Genomic DNA, 21,494 nt, shown 5'->3' with positions numbered 1-21,494 from the left:
CAGGCACATGCAGGCGACTTTGGGTGGAACAAATTTAAAAAAAAAAGTGGAGAAACAAAAATGCCCATGTACTCCAAAATATATTGCCAAAACATCCAAAGAAAGATAAAAAATAACAAAATTGGAAATAAGACCACATTGTCATCCTGAAATGAGATGAGGAACACCATGATATTTCAAAGAAAGGTCTGTTGCTACATCATACTGACCTGTAGTAATTCTCCCTGAAGTAAGATCTACTGCTGCATCAGTTCCTCCAGAATAATCAAAAGCATTCTTACTTTTATAGAAAAAATGTCCAGCTTCTGCTAAATTAGTGTCAGACATGGAAGGTTTCATTCCCCCAATCCCTCTATAACCATATGGCCCTGATCGATCATATTGATAGTGATCATCCCTATAACCAAAACGATCTTCAGGAAGAGTGGTTGCAGGCTGCTGTGCTGTGCAGCTTCTTCCAAAGGGTAACTTATAAACCACATCACAGCACACGGCTCTTCTTCCTGCGGTCAGATCAACAGGTTTTTCATCATCTTCTATTATTTTAGTCACCACATTTGAAGAAGCTTCATCCATTGTTACAACTGTTCTATGAGTTTTGGAGGTACTGAGATCCACTACTTCCCCATCAGTGATGCTCTGGGATGTGGAGCTATCAGTCCATCCATTTGTGACACCAACAGGAGGTGCGGTAACAGGTTTTGTAGGAGCTGATGTCACTGGGTGTGCAGAAGTACTTAAAGATAAGTTTATTGGTGCTTCCTCCCTAATTGTAGGAAAGGTCTGGCCACTTGGTACTCTGTATAGTGGCTCCACATGCTTTGATGTAGTAAGCTGGAGTGGTGCTGCTGTTGCAAGTTCTAGACCCACTAGGCTTTCTGTGCCTGTGGTGTAACTTGCAGTAGCTGTGCACGTAACAACAGTCACTGTCTCGGTAACCAGGGATATAGGAGTCACGCCTGATGAAGTTGCACTGAGATTTATAATTGAGGGTTGGACAGCACTAATTTGTCTCCCATACATTTCACTTGTTGTGGTCTGCCTCTTCACATCCACTGCAGAGGCAGAAAGATCCATACATTTTTCAGTTACTTTAACATCTACTTTGGGTACTGTACGCAGGTCAATGGCATCACCAACAAGTTGCAACTGGACATCTTCTTTATGCTGCTGCTTCTCTAAACGGAGGTGATCTAGAGCAAGAGGTTCTGGAGGAAAGGATATAGAGACACTGCTGAGACCAACACTAGGGACTGTACTTCTTGCTGTTGGAACCTCAGCCTTGGAAACTTCAGTTGGGTGAAACTGTGTAACTGAAGCTGAAGTTGCTTGAAATGAAGACAGTGTTGTGACCGGGATAGCAGCAAAGGTCTCCAAAGCTCTGGAGATGTACAGGCTCTGTTGTGAAGAAGTTGATATTTCCGCAGCTGTCATAGGAGGAACTACAGAAAATACTGGTTCCATGGAAATCAGATCTTTGGGGGGTGATCCCAATGGCCAACTGGTAATAGCTTGACTAGGTGAAGAATCTGTTGGAGTGCCAGGTTCAGATGGCAATGTGATAACCACATAAGTTTCCATAAGAGACTTGGAAAATCTTGGCGAGGACTTGTTAGAGTGAGGGGAAAGTGGAGAGGTAGGGGAAGGCAATTTATAGTCTGCTGATGTCACTAAATTTAATGTCATACTTGTAGTTAAAGGTAGACCTGTTGGTTTGGGGTATGTATCTGTTAGTTTTGGGGTAGTGATTGGAGGTTGAGGAACTGCTGGTTTAGGAGCAAGTGGAGGTTTGCTTGGTTCGGGTCTATGTGTAAATACAAGTCCAGATGGAATTAAAGATGGCTTAGGAGGAACAGGAGGAGGTGCAGTGGTATACACTTTTGTCATAGGTAACCCATCACTTCTGGGAGCAGACGTGGTCTCCACTGTAGTAACAGAATCTACTAGAGATGTAGCTGCTGTAGTTGCACTCACTGGAGCTGTAACCGCTAACTTTTTTCTAGGATGAATAGTTGGTTTAGGTGAGGTTGGTGGAGGAAGAGGTGGGGGAGGAGGAGGAGGGGGAGGGGGAGGAGGTGGAGGAGGGGGAGGAGGAGGAGGAGGGGGTTGGGCTGATACGTCCAAAGAAGAACTTCGAAGGAATGGACGAGTTTTAGTTGGAAGAGAGAAAATGGGAGGAGTGCCAGATGGTAGCTGAGATGCAGGTTTTGCTTGACCCAAAACCTCTTCAGGTAAAAAGCATGTCGTTGAAACCTGCTCCTTCATTGTTAGAGTTTTTACAGAAGAAGGTGTCTGATCAAACACAGTGTCAGGTAAGCTAATTTCTGTCAGTTCAGCCTCAGACTCCTTCCTACTATCTCTATAAGCTTCCAAAACTTCCAGAATAAGTCCATCCCCTGTTTCCTTTCTGGCCTTCTTCGCTGCATCTTTTTCAGATATAGATAAGTCAGTAGAAACAGTGTCAGCAATTAGCCCCCCGAGTTTAGTTCCTACAGATTCTATGAGAGAAGGTTCTATATCAGATAAGGAAATCACAATGTGATCTTTACTAGTTCTACCATCCTGTATGGTTGTCTGATCTAAAGGTATATTTATGTCTTCTGGATAGTCAATAATGCTGCCTGGGAAATATGTTGATGAAGAAATTTCCTCAGCATCTTCAAATTTAGCTACAATGTCCACTGGCTCAGTATAAACTGTGGTCATGCTATCCAGGGTAGTAATGGGTGAGGAGCTATCTGTGGTACAAACTGAAGAAACAGATGATGTGAGAGAGGGTGTGTCAGAGGGTGGCACTGATGTAGCACATTCTGAAGGTTCAGAATAGGTCAAAATCAGTGATTCATGAGCAATTATCTCTTGAATTTCTCTTGTATAATCAGTCACATATTCATCCTCAATTTCTTCTGCTGAAAAATGTTGGGTTATTTTAACATCTGGGATGGAGAGTGTTGTGCTGCTGGTTGAATCTGTAAGAGATGCTCCAGAGAGAACACTTGATGTCAAAGATGCATCAGGTACCCTATCAAAGTCCACAGTGGACTCTGTCATATCATCTCTGATGAGGGGCTGGGTTGGACTAGATCCAGGTGTTAACTGCATCTGTTGTCTTTTCATGAGTTCTTCATAGGCAGCATCAGCATCTAATAATTTTTTTTCTTCACTGGTAGAAGTTACCATACTACCCAGATCGACAATCTCATGACTTTCTGGGATGATAAAAGAACTTGAAACGATGTCTTCTTGAGGCAAAACAGCATGTAAATTTTCTAACTCATAAAACTCTTTCTGGAGGTCTGTGATTTTCTGCATGGGATCTTCATAAATCTGTTCTGGAAGTCTCATTTTTTGCTCTCTCCCTCTCTGCTGCAAAAATCCATTTTCTTCTTCTTGCCTTGTGAGCAGACTGCTGTCAACTGAACCATTGTATGTGTCTTCTACTAAAGACTCATAAATATAATCTTCTATTAGCATCCCACCATACAAAGGCTCTTTTTCAAACATTTCATCTCGTTCATTTGCAGCTGGAAAAGCTTTATATTTCTGGCTTTTATGCATCATTTCTTCATACATCTCCTCAGCACTTTTTAATGCCTTTTGGCCACCTTCTTTCTGCATAATAGATTGCTCATCTGTCGGTGAGTATAAAGACACAGCTGTGGGCAATTTATAAACTTTTTGTACTTCGATTATTTTTTCTGGGCTTATTTCAAAGCCTTCTGGGTCTGACTCTATGCTAGGTGAATATTCAGAACATGAAGATCGATGGAGCTCCTCCATTTCTGCAGCCTGACGTAATTCTTCTGTTGGAGACGCGTCTTCGATGGGAGAGAGATTACTGGGTGGTGTCTTTGGTCTTTCCCTCCTTCTCTGAGCTCGAAGTTCATCTTTGTCTTTCTTTGATTTCTTACTAGAACTCTTTCTTTGCTGCTGTTCTAATTCCCGTTGCTTTTCTTGCTCCTTCAATAATTCTTCTTCTTCTCTCAATTCTTCTTCCTCTGAAGAATCTTCAATGGTAGGTAAAAGAGGGCCATGTGATCTATGTCGAGCTTTGCGTTGTTGTTTGCTCTCTCCTTTTTTGTGACTTGGACTACTATCACTGTCTTCATCAAGAGAAGAAACGGATGTAGGGGATGTGCCAGGAGTGAAGCTGGAAGCATGAAGACTAGAAGATCCTTCCCCCCTTGATCGATCTTCTGGAGAGTCTGTCAGGCTTTCCATTTCTAATTCTGGCTCGTCATCAAAATACAAAGCTGTTTTTTTCTGTGATGACTCTGCAGAGTATTTATCGGCTATCGTGCTGTTGAGTTCAATTGTTTTAAATCGACGGAGTCCTCCTCCTCCGGCAACTACAAGTTCTTCACTCTCCTGACTTTTAGTTTCTCTGTATTTAAGCTCAGGACTTTCATCAAAGGTCTCATCATCTTCATCATGCCAGGAATGGCGTCTTCCTGCATCGTCATCAAAGCTTGCACTACTTTTTCGAGTCAGTCGCCTGTGTTTCCCTCCTGTTCCTTTCCCCTTCCCTCTGGTTTCTTCCTTCTTCTGGCTTTCTATACTACTGCTAATCTCTTTGAGCTGGTTCCTAATGAACTCATCGTCTTCAGAATCTGAAACATCTTCATCAGCACTCATTTCTATGATTTGCTTTCGAATGAAGTCCTCCTCTTCCCCTGATCCTTGGCTGTCTTCCTGTTTATACTCATCACTGCTTGATGAGCCAACACTAGTCCTCCCTTTTCTTTGCGGAACAGGTGAGTTTTCGCTCTCACTACTGTCTTCAATTGAATCATAAGGCTGTCTCCTTGTAGCCAACTCGTCCACAAATTCAGGCTTTTCTTGGTCCTTTCTGGAAGGAATGTCTTGTTGGCTCTCTTTTTTAAAAGTGTCTCCTTCTTCTTGACTCTCTTTGAGCTCCTCCTCTGAAACTGTAGATTCCAGTTTTTCCACTAAACTCTGAGTTTTCTGCTGGTCCTTAGGCTGCTCAGGAGAAACCTCATGGGGCTGTGTTTTCTTTTCTGACTTTTCTTCAACAAGTGTACTTGCCTGAGCTTCTAAAATAGATAGGACTGTACTTTCTAACTTAGCCAAATCTGAGGGGCTGGAAGGGCTGCTTTCTTGTGAAAAGGAGTCCTTTTTGAGTCCCTTGAGCAAATCCTTTTCATCACTGGGAATAAGACTTGGAATTTCACCAAGTGAACTTGATATTCCATCAGAAGAATATCCTGTGTCACTAAGACCTTGTGGGCTTTTCGGCTGCTGAGAACTTGAAGTGTCTGATTTGTCATCTTCCTTTTCCTAGCAGGGAGGAAAAGATACAGGAAAACTTAACATGGGTAAACTAATAACACAGCCTCCCCATTACTCTCAAATAAGTATTACTGAGGAGAAATTATAGGACTTTTTCAACTATATAACAGTATTTTTAAAAAAAATCTATGAGCACAGAAAATAAAAATAGTTGATACATATTAAGGTTAGTTTTCATTTAACTAAAGTTTAATCAAATGTCAGTTCTCAAGCACAACTTATTTTATTTCATTGATATATCATTGTATATCTCAAAACCATTTTCCTTCAAAAACATGATTATCTTTCTCAGTACATTTAATTTGGGTAAGAAGTCAAATGGCCAAAGGAAATTTTTAGTAAGTTTCTCTTAACATAATTAATACTTTTGGATTATTAGGATAGGCAAACAAAGAATCAGAGAATGGGCTTTGTACTTGGCTATAAACTGTATGGGATATATTTACTTAACAGAAATAAGCAGGTAACATGACCATAATAATATTCATCTCACCTACTGCAAAGGATTTTATTTATTTATTTATTTTTTTGAGATAGAGAGGTCAAAAAGGCATTGCCTTTTAAAGACACTCTGAAAGATGTAAAATGCTATATTTCACTTGGTATGACTGTTAATCTCTATATCAATATTGCTAATCTCTATATCACAATTGTTAAGCTCTGTATCACTTGAAATGAATGTTTAGCAATTGTAAAATTCAAAAAAGCTATGTGATCATTGGTCTGACTGAAAGCTTTAGCCAAAGAGAAATACCTGTTATTTTTCTACAGTTATTAGATCATATCTTCAGCATCCCATCTCAAAGAAATTTAATAAATATTATTTATAAATGTCTACAGACTTGAATATACTTGAAATTTTACCTTCACCTTACCCTAGTCATTTTACATTCATTTCCATTTCAATATCTGTCTTTATGGATAAAGATGTATCTTGAGCATATTATAGGGTAAAATGCTTTTGCAGAATTTAAAACATGACAATTAAAAAAGATAGTCTGATACATTCTTCACAACTTTTAAGCAAAAAACAATGCCTGCCCTTTGGATTACTACAAATTAACTTCTCTGGACCATTTTTGATGTCTTTCTAGAAAAGGAATACTTATCTGCCATTGTGAGATCATAGTAGTTGGGCTGACAAGCACCCAACTAACTAGTTCATTTCTCTTAAGAGCTACAAATTGAACAGGTAATCACAGGTGAAGCAGTGTTCTCATAAATTTTCTAGATGGTTTTTCTAGGGATCTCCATTGTGACTGCTCACATCTCACACAATACCAGAGCACAACATTTTGCATCCAGTATGCTTTCTACATCTTTCTTTCCTATATTTCCACCTTTCACTAACTAACATAACCACAGGGGTGGGGACCTAAGCTCCTTGTGAAAAAAAAGTCAAGAAAATGATCCTTCATAATATAATTTTGATGGTGTAATTTGTGTTCTTTATTGTGAGTCTGCACATATTATAATACATAACAATGTAATAAAAGTATACATATAAGGAGGAAATGCAACTATGATTATATATAACAATTTATTGAGTATAATAAAGAATGATTTTAATTTTATACAATGAATTCTGAAGGCTCTATTGGCATTTTACAAAAATAAGATTTGGATCAGACATACACAACATAACAAAGGAAATTAAGATACACTGGACAGAAGACTGAAATGCATAAATATCAAAATCCCTACCCTACAATCCCCCTTATATGCCCTTCTGGATGTGTTCATGCTTTCCTTCTTTTCTCAGTGTTATGTTCTACCAACTTCTCCCTCCTGGTTTCTTTCCTCTATATTCCTCATGAGATTCAATCATCATTTACCTATGATGATGCTATGATGATTTTTCACCTAACTGACTTCCTCTCCATATTATAAGGTGGAATATGTCTGCAAAGATGCTGTTCTACAGGTCTGTGGGTCTAAGATAAAGTGTCTGGAGTGTTTAATAAGGAAATCAAGTTAGGTGATCAAAGAGCATTTGGCTGAATTGTTTAGAAAGAAAAATTGGTCATGTCCTTATACCACGATCACTGAAAAAACTCACAGTGTCAATTTCTGTCATACTGACTAGCATAAATGTAAACTTCCTGGCAGAGGTGAGTAACCTTCTGCTCCATTACTAATAGTGTACTATCAGATCACACACCAACTAACCCCTTTGCCTCTTTAAGAAACCTGTACATTCCTCTTTTCATCTGCTGCTACAAAAACAATAAAACAGTTGTTCTTCACATATAGAGATCAGCATGCTATGCTATGCTATGCTAAGTCACTTCAGTCGTGTCCGACTCTGTGCGACCCCGTAGACGGCAGCCCACCAGGCTCCCCCGTCCCTGGGACTCTCCAGGCAAGAACACTGGAGTGGGTTGCCATTTCCTTCTCCAATGCATGAAAGTGAAAAATGAAAGTGAAGTCGCTCAGTTGTGTCGGACTCTTCGCAAGCCCATGGACTGCAGCCCACCAGGCTCCTCCGTCCATGGGACTTTACAGGCAAGAGATCAGCATAATGAGGTGCTTATCTCTCCATCCGCTTATCCTTTCTGTGGCTATTCACTCTTGTTTGTGAGATATCTGGGTTAAAGTTATAGTGGAATTTGTATCCATGTAGGTTAACTGGTCAATTATAGATTTAACACCACCAACTCTTGCTTTATGAGTACATGTCTTAAGGAGGGAATAATTTGATCAAAAAAGAAAGAGTATCCAGTACTAAGAGAAGAATATACAGCATAGTGTGTAAGTTTGGTCTGATTTTCTCTAATTATTCAAACTTCAAATTAATATTTGAAGTACTGTAACTCCAGAAGACTGTGATGAAAGGAGTCATGTGAAGGAGGCTTATTTTCTTTCAAATTTCTAATTCCCTAGGACTAAAACCTTAGGAGTTTTCCTTTAGTTGCTTCAAAAATGTGTGGCTGTATGCTTTTTACTGAGAAGAACATTAAGCAATTTAGGAACATTAAGATTTAATAAAATGAATAGATTCAAATGATTCTAAAGTATATGCATAGATTATATATGTAACACATATATACATATGTGGTTAAATATCACTGAGTTTTCATATTTACTCATTATTTTTGTCATTTGAATTGATAGGAGTTGGAATTATGCATTTAATTTATTACATGCAACACAAATACAATCCAGAATGATCTCTAAAATTATTACATAAGAATAAAATTCCAGGTATAATCCCTTTATAGTCCTCAATCTTAGATTGAGAAGTCAGTGGGAAGTTAAGTGTTCATAATTTAAGCACACTTTTTAAAAGAAAATTGCAATGTTATTTTTCAGTTCCCTGAGGAACACATTTTCACTGTATTTTTCTAAGTACATTTAACATTAGACTCTATTTCACTGACTTTTATTTTTCATATATGTTGCACTTTTTCTCCATGTATAAAATTCTGTAATTGAGTCTTTGTAGTCTTTGTATATGAAACAACTATTCAAAATTTTAAGAAATGAAGATTCATATTTTCTTACTAACCCAAAGCAGAAAGTGAAGATTACTTTTCCTTTCAATATTCCACTGCCCTTTATTCACTTGAAGACTGGTCAGAGAGAGGCAGTGAAGAATTAAGAATCACTTGAAACCTTCCCATGGCATTGTATCTTGAGGCCTTCTCTAGTATCAAGACATTTTTGTACTGCCAAACTTAGTTTTGCCCTTTTCAGAGATGTTAAACTCTTAGGCTTCCATGTCGAAGGCAAATGGAAGGTTTTTTTTTTTTAAAAAGCTTTTATTGGAGTTATGAACTGAATTCTTGGTTAAATATAAGACTGTACAAAGAAAGGAAGCAATATTAAGTTTTTGCTTAATGTCCTCCAAGTTATTTAAGTTTAACAGGCCAAAGGAAAACAGCAGATGAATAATCTTTAATCAGTTATACAATGTTTTGTCAAAATGGATCGCTAGTCTGAATATTCTGAACAGTGTAAACAAAATTAAATCCACAAATTTACTGGACTTGGGGAGAAAATTGGATAGTCCCGCATACATGGGAATCCTTTTCACTGCAGAAAACCTCATCATTTTCCATCCTATACAATTATGCTGTCTTTATATACCATGGCTATATATAACTTAAATACTAACTCCTGGGTCATTTTAACTAGAAATAAAAGTTTATGCTAAAGGATGTTTGAATTTTCTCTTTTTTTAAATCAAGAGAGCTGTAACTTTTCAATGTAATATATCAAATGCAGACAAGCAGTATTCTGTTTCAGTGTAACATATAATTTTTAAATATTAAACTAAAAAAAACAAAGAAGAATATACCTTTCAAAGTATTTATTATATTTCAGGATACATTTTAATTCCATTTGACTAACACATTTTGAAAGACAGGAATGAGTGGAGCGACAAAATGATGTGGCAATAAAGAAATGCAAACAACATACTGTAACAATATAAATGATGCACGTGACAAATGAATAAATAAAATAATGTCAACATATAGGCAAAGTAAAAAAATATACAAAGTGTCTGGGATTAGAGGGGGAATTGCTAAGGGAGTTGAATAATTATAATAATGAAAAGGCAGTGTGCGACAAGTGTCATGGGGAGGCAGAATTATGTATAGTATTTAGGAGCCTAGCCTTTATAAGCAGAACTGGACTATAATCTTAGCTTTGCTGCTTCTCAGCCTTGTGATCTAGAGCATAACAAATTTAGTTTCCTCCTCTTTAAAACAGATAAAATATTTAACTCATCAATAGTTATGTGGACTAAGTGATAAGGCACCTAAGACAGTGCTCAGAACACAGTGAGAGATAAATTGACTATTATTATGATTTAAAATAAAAAGCAATTTAAAAGTAATCATTATAGAGTGTTTGAACAGTAGGAGAAGTGATTGCCACAAGGGAGAGGTCCGGGTGGGATTTTTCCGACAGGAAAACAGCACCAGTGCACAGAGAAGAACTGAATTCAGGTTCAGAAGGAAGAGGGCACAAGCCACCTTTGGGATTCACACAAAGGCATTCTTGGCTGTTTCTCAACCTCTCATTGATGGGGGAATACTAGGTTGCTGGCAAGTTAGGGTGGAGCCACAGTCCAAAGGGCTGGGAAAGCCAACTTAAGTATTTAGGCAGAAGTTCTCAGTTAAGGCCAGGTATGCAAAATGTAAATACTTTTAGGAAGTAAATACGTAGGATTTTTTGTGTCTTTTTAAACCCCAAATAGAAATCATATTTTACAAATGTTTAATAAATAGATTGACACCAGCATTCTTTGATTTCTTATGTCAGTTGGTCATATGTTCTCTGAAGAATCCTGGGAGAAAACTGGGAGTTATACTGTAAAAATTCATAGCAAGGCAGTTACTTTATTTGCTCACCTTTAAATTGAAGCTTATTGTTCAGTTGTAGTTTTTATTACCTAATTTCAAGCAAACCAACGTTCCTGTAATAGGTAAGTGGTAGACAAGATATTCTCACAAAAAATCATGTGTTAAAGATAATGTTAATAACATTGAAAACACACAAGCATATTTATAAAGAAGCTGACACTCTTCATATTGTTATCAGTTTTTCATCAGCAACATGTTAAGGTGAAAGCTGTGATGATCAAGTTAAATCAGATCTGACACAGTTAGTCAAAAATGTGCCATAACTAGGAAAACTATTTGATATCTATATTGCATATGCTATTGCTATTAACAAACCTTGCTTCAACACATCACGTGCTGGCTAATTTCAGCAAGTGATCCTATAACACTATCACAGACTTCTAGTATTTTTGGCAAATAATCATTCCAGTACTTAACAAATATTCAACAAGTTGAAATAAACACTTAAAATCTTCTTTTGAGCTGCTGTCTTATCGAATAGGAAAAGACAAAAAAATCATGTAACACTTGGGGAAACTTGATTTTCCTGCCATGGAAATATGGCTGAAATAACACATAGAAAATAATAGGGTGACAAATCAAACTGCATTTCTTTGTTAGCCAGTGTCACTGCAAAGAAGAAAGAAATGACTGTGGAAGGTTTGGGGGAAATTATTAGCACAAAGTAAATAGCAAAAGGTTTGGCAATAAAATCAAAGTGCAGATGTTTCTAACATGCTCAGTTTATAATATTGATGATTTCTGTTTCAATAGCAACATTACTACTGTGAGCTACTAAGTGGTTCAATACTGAGTGATTTGTTTTAAAAGGTGTATCTATATTAATGAAAAAAACTGTATGTTAAATTCTGAGGAGTGGTTCTTTTGATTGGAATTATTATTATTTTTAATTTCTTTATTTTAATTGGAGGATAATTACTTTTCAACGTTGTGTTGGTTTCTGCCATACATCAGCATGAGTCAGCCATAGCTAAACATATGTCCTCTCCACCCTGAACTCCCCTCTCACCTTCCACTCCATCCCAGACCTCTCGGTTGTCACAGAGAACTGGGTTGAGTTCCTTGTGTCACACAGCAAATTTCCACTGGTTATCTATTTTACATATAGTAATGTATATGTTTCAGTGCTACTCTGGAATTATTTTTTAAGTTCAGGATAGGGGACACATGTACACCCATGGCTGATTCATGTCAATGTATGGCAAAAACCACTATAATACTGTAAAGTAATTAGCCTCCAATTAAAATAAATAAATTTACAAAAAAAAAGGATAAGGTTACAGAGATAGCAGTGCATGCAAAATTCATTTACTGCATCTTTTACAAGTAAGCCAGTATTGCAGAGTACTTCAGGATTTTACAGATGTGGTACATATTGTAATGAGACCTTTATATTTTGAATAATATCTTTAATATTTTGTATTGAGATAAAGAATAACTAAGAATTTATTTTATCCATAGAGGTTTGCTGATTATCTCATGAGAAATTAATTTAAAAAGTTGTAGATTTTAAAGATTTTTTTCTTTTTTTTGAGAAAAGTAGAAGAACCCCAAAGTGGTTGAACATTTTGGTGACAACAAATGGTGATTAGTAATATGCTACATGTTATATAGTTAGGAAGAAAGTAAACTCTGATTATCAGTATGATAACTAGAAAGTATATGCAGAAAAAAATAAACACAAGCTGTCTCTTCAAGAGAATCATGATGTGTACCTAATCCTTTGAAGATAGATAACTGGAAAGCATCACATGATTATGCTAGATAAAATGACATATCATTTTAAAAAGTTGTCATGTTTGCCTTTTCAAACAAACTTTAGACAGAATATTTTAATCTGTTTATAAACTTTGTAGATAAAGAACTCCAGTGGGTTTTCAACCCATTTGCTAAAAAAAAAAAACATTTTAGAACACCACATTTTGTGATAACAGGAGTAAATGACTGGTATCAAGTTAGATTAACATTTATTTATGGAAATTCCACAACTTAAAAAAAAATAGTTTTCAATTCCAAACCTAGAAAACAGGTAGCAAGATTTGGAAAGTACTGTCTTTAATACATTTCTTTCATTTCTGATATATTCTGTGGACTATCTTTTTTATTTTAGAGAGTCATCAACACTAAATGTCAAAATATCAAAATAAATAACTTAGAAGCTGAATTTCAAAGAGCTCTTATTAAAACATTTTACAAGATTTTCAAACATCAAAGCACAGTCAACACTCTCTAAAATATTATTATTAATTATACTTCACTATGATCAAGTGTATCTATATTTAATAAACATAATAAAAACGGTGATTTAGCTTATTTCACTGATTTTTTTATATTTTTGTGAATATCTATATTGAAAATATAGTGCACAGGTTTAATTTAGAAATAAGTATATACATACTGAGGTTGTTAAAGAAAAGTAGAGATGATTAAAAGTAATGAATTTGTAAAATAAAAAGTAGCATCAACAAAATATTTGGATACTTCTTATTTAAATTAAAACCAAATAGAGAATCATTAGAAATATCTGAGTGACAGAGTTATACTGTCTGAACTCTGGAAAATAATAATTTGATAATTATATACTAGAGAAAGGAAAAATAGAAGGCCTATTGATTAGTAATTACATTCCTCAAGTCATTGATATAAGATTATGAAGGCCATAAGTAGGATATCGTCCTTAGGAATAGGAGCAGAGAGACAGAAGCGTGATGTGGAGAGCCCAGTGTGTAAGAAGAAACCTCAGACTACCCTAAAGATTAGCGACTGGGAGACTAAAGACCTGATGAATGATGAAGCCATTATCAGAAACAGAAACTGCTTCTACAGAGTTGGATATGATATGAACACACTGAGTTCCACTTTACCATGGGTTTCTGAAGTGAAATGATCTACTCAGTACTTGAAAATGCAGGTCCAACACTCAAGAGAGACAGATGGTACACAACAAGATTTAGGAAACAGGAAACAAATGTTCATGTGGCTCCCCTGAGAGGAAAGAAGACAGAATTCAAAGAAAAACCTCATTACATAGAGATGGGAAAAGAGAAAGTCAGAGAGATAGTCAAAGTAGAACTCATAAAGCACAATCAGAAAGACAAAAAAGAGAACAAAAAGGGAAGAGTCATGAAAGTCAAGGACAGCTTCACAAGAAAAGAAATAGTAAAAAGAATCTATTTCTTCAAAGTGGTTAGCTAGAAGAAGCAGTGGGTGCGGGTGGGGGGAGTTAGATCTAGCCATTAGAATGAGAATACACAGGCATCTGTTTTCTCTAGCTCTGATAAACGTATGAATTAATAACAAAGGAAGCCCAGGATTTATTTTATGAGTTATGTACCATATACCAGAGATGAATTAGTAACCGTGTGTTAAAACTATAAACAAAACAACAACTAAACTGGGTTAGGATGGACAATTAACCCTTAAAAGTTTCCATTAAAGAAAATGAAAAAGAATATATAAAGAATAATATGTATTCCAGATTATGCTTGGATTATAAATAAACCTTCAATATTTAACAAACTGAATAAAACTCTGAACTAAATACATTATATTGCATACACCCAATACTAAAATAACTTCAAAAAAATGTTTCTTCTGAATTTTGGCTGTACTTTTTAAAAAATCACAATTATTTTATCATTTTATCATTGAAAACATCTTAAAATATTTTCAAGTGAGAAGAAAGTTGTTGAGTTTTGCTTAACCAAGTGGCTAAGTAAATAAAAATTTCAAGACAAACATTATTTCACGTGAAAGGGGGATACTGATTTCATGTTAGTATTTTTTTCTGAATGCTACTGACTCTTTTTGAAAATGCTACTAATTGAAAGCTTTTACTTACAAAATCACCATTAAGCATTTGGTGTACATTTAGGTAGACATTAGTAAATTACAGGCGTAAAACTGCAAAATGAGGTAAGAAACATAACTTACTGTTTTTTCCTTTCCAGATTCCGTCCGATCAGGCTTTGTCATGCCTGGTGCCTGTGGCTGTACTTTTATTTTTTGAGTCATCCCATCATCTTCTTTAGGCAAACGCCGAGGTGCGCTGGCTGGTAAATCTTCCGTCTCCATCAGTTGCGGTTTCTTTTCTTCCACTGCTTCTGGAGGCACTCTGCCTTCAGATTTTACTTCAGCAATTTGTACTTGAGTTTTAAGTAAGTCATGTTTCTGTTCTTCCTCTAGAACCAATGCTTTCGTTCCTGGGGCTAACTTTTTGTCTTCAAGAGCCGGCTTTTTGTCTTCAAGAGCCGGCTTTTTGTCTTTAGGGGTTGGTTTTTTTTCTTCAAGAGGTGGCTTTTTTTCTTCAGGGAGTGGCTTTTTGTCTTCAGAAGGTGGCTTTTTGTCTTCAGAAGGTGGCTTTTTGTCTTCAGGTGGTGACTTTTTTTCTTGAGGGGCTGAAGTTTTGTCTTTCTCTCCTTTACTCTCCTCTCGGATTTGATCTATGGTTTCCTTAGGGGGAATTTTTTCACCTGAAGGTGTTTCTTTTACCTTTTCTGAAATGGTTTTTTCAGTTTCAGGTTTTTCTTCTTGCTCCTTCTTTTTCACTTTTACTGGGGCAGGCGTTGCTGTTTCCTGAAATGGTTGTTCTGCAGGGACAGGCATAGGTGAGGCTTTTGGTTCTGCCTGTGTAGGAGGCATTTTGCCCATGTCTCCCAGCTGTCCTGATATTGCTCTCTGGGTTTGGCAATTTAAACAAAGCCATTCTTGAATCTGTAAATAAAGTAAAATTAAAAGATTAACTATATTATAATACATCTGCTTTGGTACATTTACCAAGATGAGCACTTGACAATTTCTGGCTGCTTTTTTATATCTGGAGAAGGTAGGTCATTGTTTTCTGGATCAATAGAACTGACTTTTAAAAGAGCATTGCAAAAAGACTGCCTGAAATCTAAAGAATAGGAGGAATCCTTAGGGATTAGCATCTAATTGGTCTCATCATAAAAAGAAAATAAAAAATGTATCAGAAATGTTTAGTTGCTAAGTCCTAACTGACTTTTGCAAGCCCATGGAGTGTAACCTTCCAGGCTCTATGGGATTTCCCAGGCAAGAATACTGGAGTGGAGTGCCATTTCCTTTTCCAGGGATCAAATACACCAGGCATTGAACCCAGGTCTCTTGCATTGCAGGCGGATTCTTTACCACTGAGCCGCTAGGGAAGCCCGCATCAAAGACAGACCAGGGAAATATGACTGTTTTGGTAAAAAAAAGAAAAATCTGCATTTGTTCTAAATACAAATGTTTTTAAGCTTCATACCTTCAAAATTAGTGTTCCTATCATAAATTTTTTCAAAAGCTATTAAATTACAGTAGTTTTCTTTTCACAGCCAATTAATAGTAAGTTTTAAAACACTTAGCCTATAATCTCCTATCTTTTGTTTTGGATCAAATGTAATTCTATCTACCAGAGCAGAAGATGACAAGGCACACGTAGAAGTTCCAAAAATCACATGTATATAATTCTCCATCTGATTTAAGATTAAAAAATGTTATTTTTAATAATAATCACACTTTTTATGCAACTGTGTCAAGAAGCATTCACAAATTAAAACTGTTTGATATCTTTTCCCCCAGTTTTCTCAATTGCTAACTAACATAGTACTTTATACTACTTCTGTTCCTAAGTGGAATCCATGGGCCACCTGAGCCAAATCTCCTGAAGTAGTCCTTACTCATACAAATTTTAGTAACTGTACCAATATAATTTTAGCAGAAACCTGGGATAGGAGAAGGAGAATCCACCTTTTAAATAAATTGATGAATTCTTTTGCAAACTAAAGACAGAAATATCCTCTCATAACACACATAAATGATCACATGGGAGAGAGATTGCTAGATGGATAATGTTGCAGAATTTCCTCCTTATTGATGTATGGTGTGCTTTTTCTTACATTATACCTATTAAAATGTAAGAAATTAAGGTTATACATGTAGCTTCTAACTGTTATCATTTAATGAATGCCTATCCTTTAAAGTACACAGGTGGAGAGTCACGTAAACAATATTGTGATCATATGTTGTACTGTTTTCTGAGAGGTAATTTCAAATTGCTCTTCATATTGGATCATTCTTTCCAGTAGCATAACTTCAATTATTTAGAGACAAAAATCACTATTGTCCTAGAATATTATTAGACAACTAAGATTCATTTCTTCAGTTTTCAATTTCTTTAAAGAAACAAAAATGTTGCTTAATAATAATGACTGTTTTGCAACTTGTAAGCTGTTATAATTGTTACTTGATTATCTAAAACAGTAAGGACCTAAGTCAGTTATTTAATTTCAGATAAAATGCTGTCTGTAAAACATTAGTATGTATTATGGGTCACTTTACTTTGTGTGTTATGATCATCTAGTACCAATTTCTTTCTTAATTTCAACTCTAAGCAGCAATAAAGTGAGTTGTGGCTTCTCTATATAGTAACTTTATACAAAGTCTTATGAAAGAAACTGATTTGATCCTTATGTCCAATTCTAAAAGTTCCAGTCGTTGTGTTGAAGAATCCCTAGAGGAGGTACTTCCATAATGTCAACAGAAAATCAATCTTAATCAGTGTTGTGGTTTTAAAAACCACTCCTTGGTGGGGTCATATCTTACAATATTTTCATTCAGAGACTGACATTTTAAAAAACAAAAATAGACACAAATAGCTGTACCATTGTGCTATTTTGTCGTATGGATTCTAAAAGCCAAATGCAGGTGTGTGCTATGCATTCCTGTCAGGGCAGGTCCAAATGTAAATAAGTTAGGACATTTTTAACATTCCAGAAATACATGTTTGGAAATTCTTATCAATTATAAAAGCATGATAACTTTATTTGAGTTTTAGGGACAAATTATTCTTACAAAGTTGTCATCTCTTGCTAGTTATATTAACAGTATGTGATACCAAAATGGTACACAGCTCTCACTTAAAGGAAAATCTGTTGAGAAAATAGAGTGATTACTTCAAGGTAGTATACTCATTATTTTCATACATTTGAAAATTTACATGAGAGGATAAAGGTTTTCATCTATTTAATCTACTATGTCACATAAAACACTTCATTTTCCGGATTTAAAATGTCTGATAAACCTACAAGCAGTGATAACCCACCCCTACTAAAATCAAAGGCAAAGGCAATATCACTAGTCTAAGAGAAAAATGACCTGTTGAGAGCCTCATTGGCTGGTTCAAATCTCTGTTTTGCTCAAATTCCCATCCCGATTCAGTTAAACCTAGTATCTTTTTTGTTTTTTGGTCTGTTCATGCAGCTTGAGAGGTCTTGTTCCCTGACCAAGGCTTAAACTTGGGCCTTCTGCAGTGAAAGCATGGAATGCTAACCACTGGACTGTAAGGGAATTCCCTACACCCAGTATCTTTAATTGTTACTGTCTGTAATTAATTTTAACATGATGTTGCCACACTTGGTCTCTTGGTTACATGATTGATTTGCATTTTGAAGAATATCGTAAAGCCAAGCTCATTTTTTTTTTAACTTACACTTTGTCACCAAATTAATTCAGAAACTGATGCTAGTATTATGTCAAATAACTATGACAACAACATTCACTTATATAGCTATTCTGTAGATATCCAGCCTATTTTTATCTATGGAGTACATATACCCTGGGGAAATTATATATGCAAGGCTTATTCAATCATGAACTCACACTCAAGTAGAAGATAAAAGATATGAGTTAAATATAAGTATAATATGCAGGGGAAAAAACTAAGGAAGATGGAAAGGATACTATGGTTTAAAAGGATTATCTGATGAATTCATTTACAACATAAGGAATTCGATAAATTATAAATCACACAGAGTAATTTTTCACCAATTAGAAACGTTGAACTGGTGGTCTCACATGTGTGTCTCTTCTTTCTGCAGCCCTAGAACTCAGATTGTTGTTTAGTTGCTAAGTTGTGTCACTCTTTGCAACCCCATGGACAATAGCCTACCAGGCTTCTCTATCCATGGGATTTCCCAGGCACAAATACTGGTGTGAGTTGCGATTTCCTTTTACAGGGGATCTTCCCAACCAGGGGATTGAACCCGTGTCTTCTGCAGTGGCAGGCGGATTCTTTACCTCTGAGACACCAGGGAAGCCCTTAGAACCCAAATTAGAGTACCAACAAATTCAGCAAGCAGAGGAAGTTATAAATTCAATAAAGGATTGAAAAGAAAAAAAAACACTATTAGTTGCATCAAAAATTATGTATTTCTTTAAACATGTAAATTTAAATTTTGTTTATTAAAAGAAAAGATAGAAAAAGGCAGAGATTAGGGTAAAATCCAAACTAGAAATGAGAAAAGCAAAAGCGATCAAATTCTGACAAAGAAGAAAATGAGTAAAAACTAATTTTCACAAGAAAATTCATTTAGGACAATACAGGTCATCATTATTCAATCATCATTACATATAAACACAATTACTAGAAAAATTTTCTTTAAAAAAAACATTTTGGAAAAATACTCTACAACCACATAAGAAAATGTAAAAATCTGGTTTTCACAATTATTTCTTTTTTGCTTTTTTTAGTCACAAATAATCCCAAAGACTTTTTTTAAATCACTGTATTCAGGAACCTAATTAAAAGTATGAATTTTCTGGGCTCAAAAATATGTACCTACAATCTTAGTTTCTCAATAGCCATACATGATTAGATACAACATTATTTAATATTCATAATGTTCCTAGTTCAGTAGCAATCTGAAGAGTTAAGATTTCTAAAATGATATTAAAATTCATAATATATCACTGCCACATATGAGTTTTAATAACTGAAAAGATCTTGCCATAGAACTAACTCTTTCTGTAGCAGTTAGAGCAGTGACACACATGACTAATCCCATTTTGCCTTAAGGTTAAATACCAACTGTTATGGTTTTATCTCTGAGCTACTTCCTTATAAAGACAGTGAGACAATCAGAAGATGTATATTATATACAATATGATGTATTGTATATTATATATGCATATAAATTGAAGGCATATCTATTATATTACTGAGTCTATTACATAGAAAAATAGAACAAATAGATCCTATGGAGGCTTTTTATAAACATACTAGTCATTATTATGGATGCTCTCAGACCATTTCCCTTTGGATTCCTGTGTTTTAAAAATATATTTTATTTTCAGTATACTGTAAGTATCTTCTAATGGCATAAATATAATGAAAGTTTCTATTTCATCTATATTATTATTAAATGTATTAAATTCAGAAGGATGTATTTGTATATGTCATTTATATATATTTATACTATGAAACCAATCACATTTTTTTAGCGCCTTAATGTTAATATCCAGAATATCAAAATTCACATCCAAATAGGAACAATTCTGAGAAAGTATATGAAAAATAACTCCATTTTGATCACAATGCATTAAAATATATCCACTTGCCACCTAGTACATGTTAATAAAATACATTTATTTTAACATCAAATCATCAGGGCTTCAAAACAACACTCTAAAAAACCATTTAATCTTAAGAGAAGAGTAGGAAATGAAGGCAGTTTTACCCAAAAAAGGGATTCTGCTGTGCTACTCAGCATTTTTCTATCAATAAGCAATTTGCTTTATATAACATTTCAGCTGTAACTATAGCAACAATACCATTAAGGAAAATCTCAGAACTTCAGGCTTGCCTATTTATTTTTCTAAGTATTTTTTCTGAAGCATGATAATAAGACCTGCAGCAGGTTGAAAGTCTGATATTAGACTTTAAATGGTAGAGAAGTGATGGTCCCCAAATCTACATGAGCAATCATATTTGTGTCAGAGAAATCTTAATATTATCTTAATATGAATTTTTCATTAAAGAATCAACTAGATTGATTCAGAAACTCATAAACTTTTTGTCAATAGAAGTGTTTAAGTAGATCCTGAGTGACCCCACTTAAAATTCTGTAAAGGAAAACCAAGTAATCAAGGGGATTGCTACTATAATGCCATTGACTTTCCTGGCTACCATGAAGCTTCTGAGTCAACAACAAAAAATTTACACATATTTTTGCTGGTCTGCTTATCTGTTTGTCATCCAGAATGTTATTTTTTTTTTAAAGCTGAGAAATAATTACACTGATAACTTGTTTAGAAGTCACTATTTTACTTACTGACAAATCCACAAATTGGCGAACAACATCATCTGCAACTTGTCACTTTTATCTATGCCCCCTACAGTCTTGGCATTAGGGTGTTTTATTTACCCAAGGCCCACACACTCTTCAACTTGACATTCTAAAAATCAGATTTTTTGCTTATTAAATCTCTAATTTAGTTACTTTTGTTACTTTTAAAAGGGAAAATGATTGAGTTCATGGTGGATTCACTTTTTTTCCTTCAGCTTACACAATAAATTGTTCAGACTACAAAGTCAGGATATTAAAAACTTGTAATCATTTATAAGACTGCATTTGCAAGTGTGTGCAATAATGTGTTTGTGATATTTCTATTACTTTGTCCCTCCAAAAAATGAATGGGATTACTTTTGTTCCTTTTATAATCACTGAAATAAGAGTAACTCATAGTCAATATATATAACTGACTGGCTGAGGCTCTTCCTCATTTACTTCATATGTAGATATAAGAACTTTCTCAGAATGTATTAGAATATTAATATTTACATGAAAACTAAGAAAAAAACCAAGTAGATGATTTAAATATCAATTTTCAATGGAATTACTGATATGTAGGGTAGAAAATCAATAATGAAACCTAGTAGAAAATCTGTACAATCAGGAACCTATATAGGGGTTATCATTCTTAGGTCTAAATTGATCAGTGGTCATGTCCTTATCTGGAGAAGGAAATGGCAACCCA

The 21,494-nt window shown here is 35.1% G+C and overlaps 1 protein-coding gene across 2 annotated transcripts in view; it reads right to left on the bottom strand.

Annotated features, from left to right (window-relative positions):
- Positions 1 to 21,494, bottom strand: part of PCLO (piccolo presynaptic cytomatrix protein) — a 396,812-nt gene that overhangs the window by 184,872 nt on the left and 190,446 nt on the right. For both annotated transcript variants that reach the window (XM_055590106.1, XM_055590107.1), the window contains exons 4-5: positions 14,616 to 15,395; positions 210 to 5,298 (exon numbers count right to left, since the gene is read on the bottom strand). In XM_055590106.1, coding sequence (XP_055446081.1) covers positions 210 to 5,298; positions 14,616 to 15,395 — 5,869 coding nt within the window. The remainder of the gene's footprint in view (positions 1 to 209; positions 5,299 to 14,615; positions 15,396 to 21,494) is intronic.

The sequence above is a fragment of the Bubalus kerabau genome, chromosome 8, assembly GCF_029407905.1.
Source record: "Bubalus kerabau isolate K-KA32 ecotype Philippines breed swamp buffalo chromosome 8, PCC_UOA_SB_1v2, whole genome shotgun sequence".
Lineage (NCBI taxonomy): Eukaryota > Metazoa > Chordata > Mammalia > Artiodactyla > Bovidae > Bubalus > Bubalus kerabau.
The sequence above is the reverse complement of the archived record's forward strand: the minus strand, read 5'-3'. Positions and strand labels throughout refer to the sequence as shown.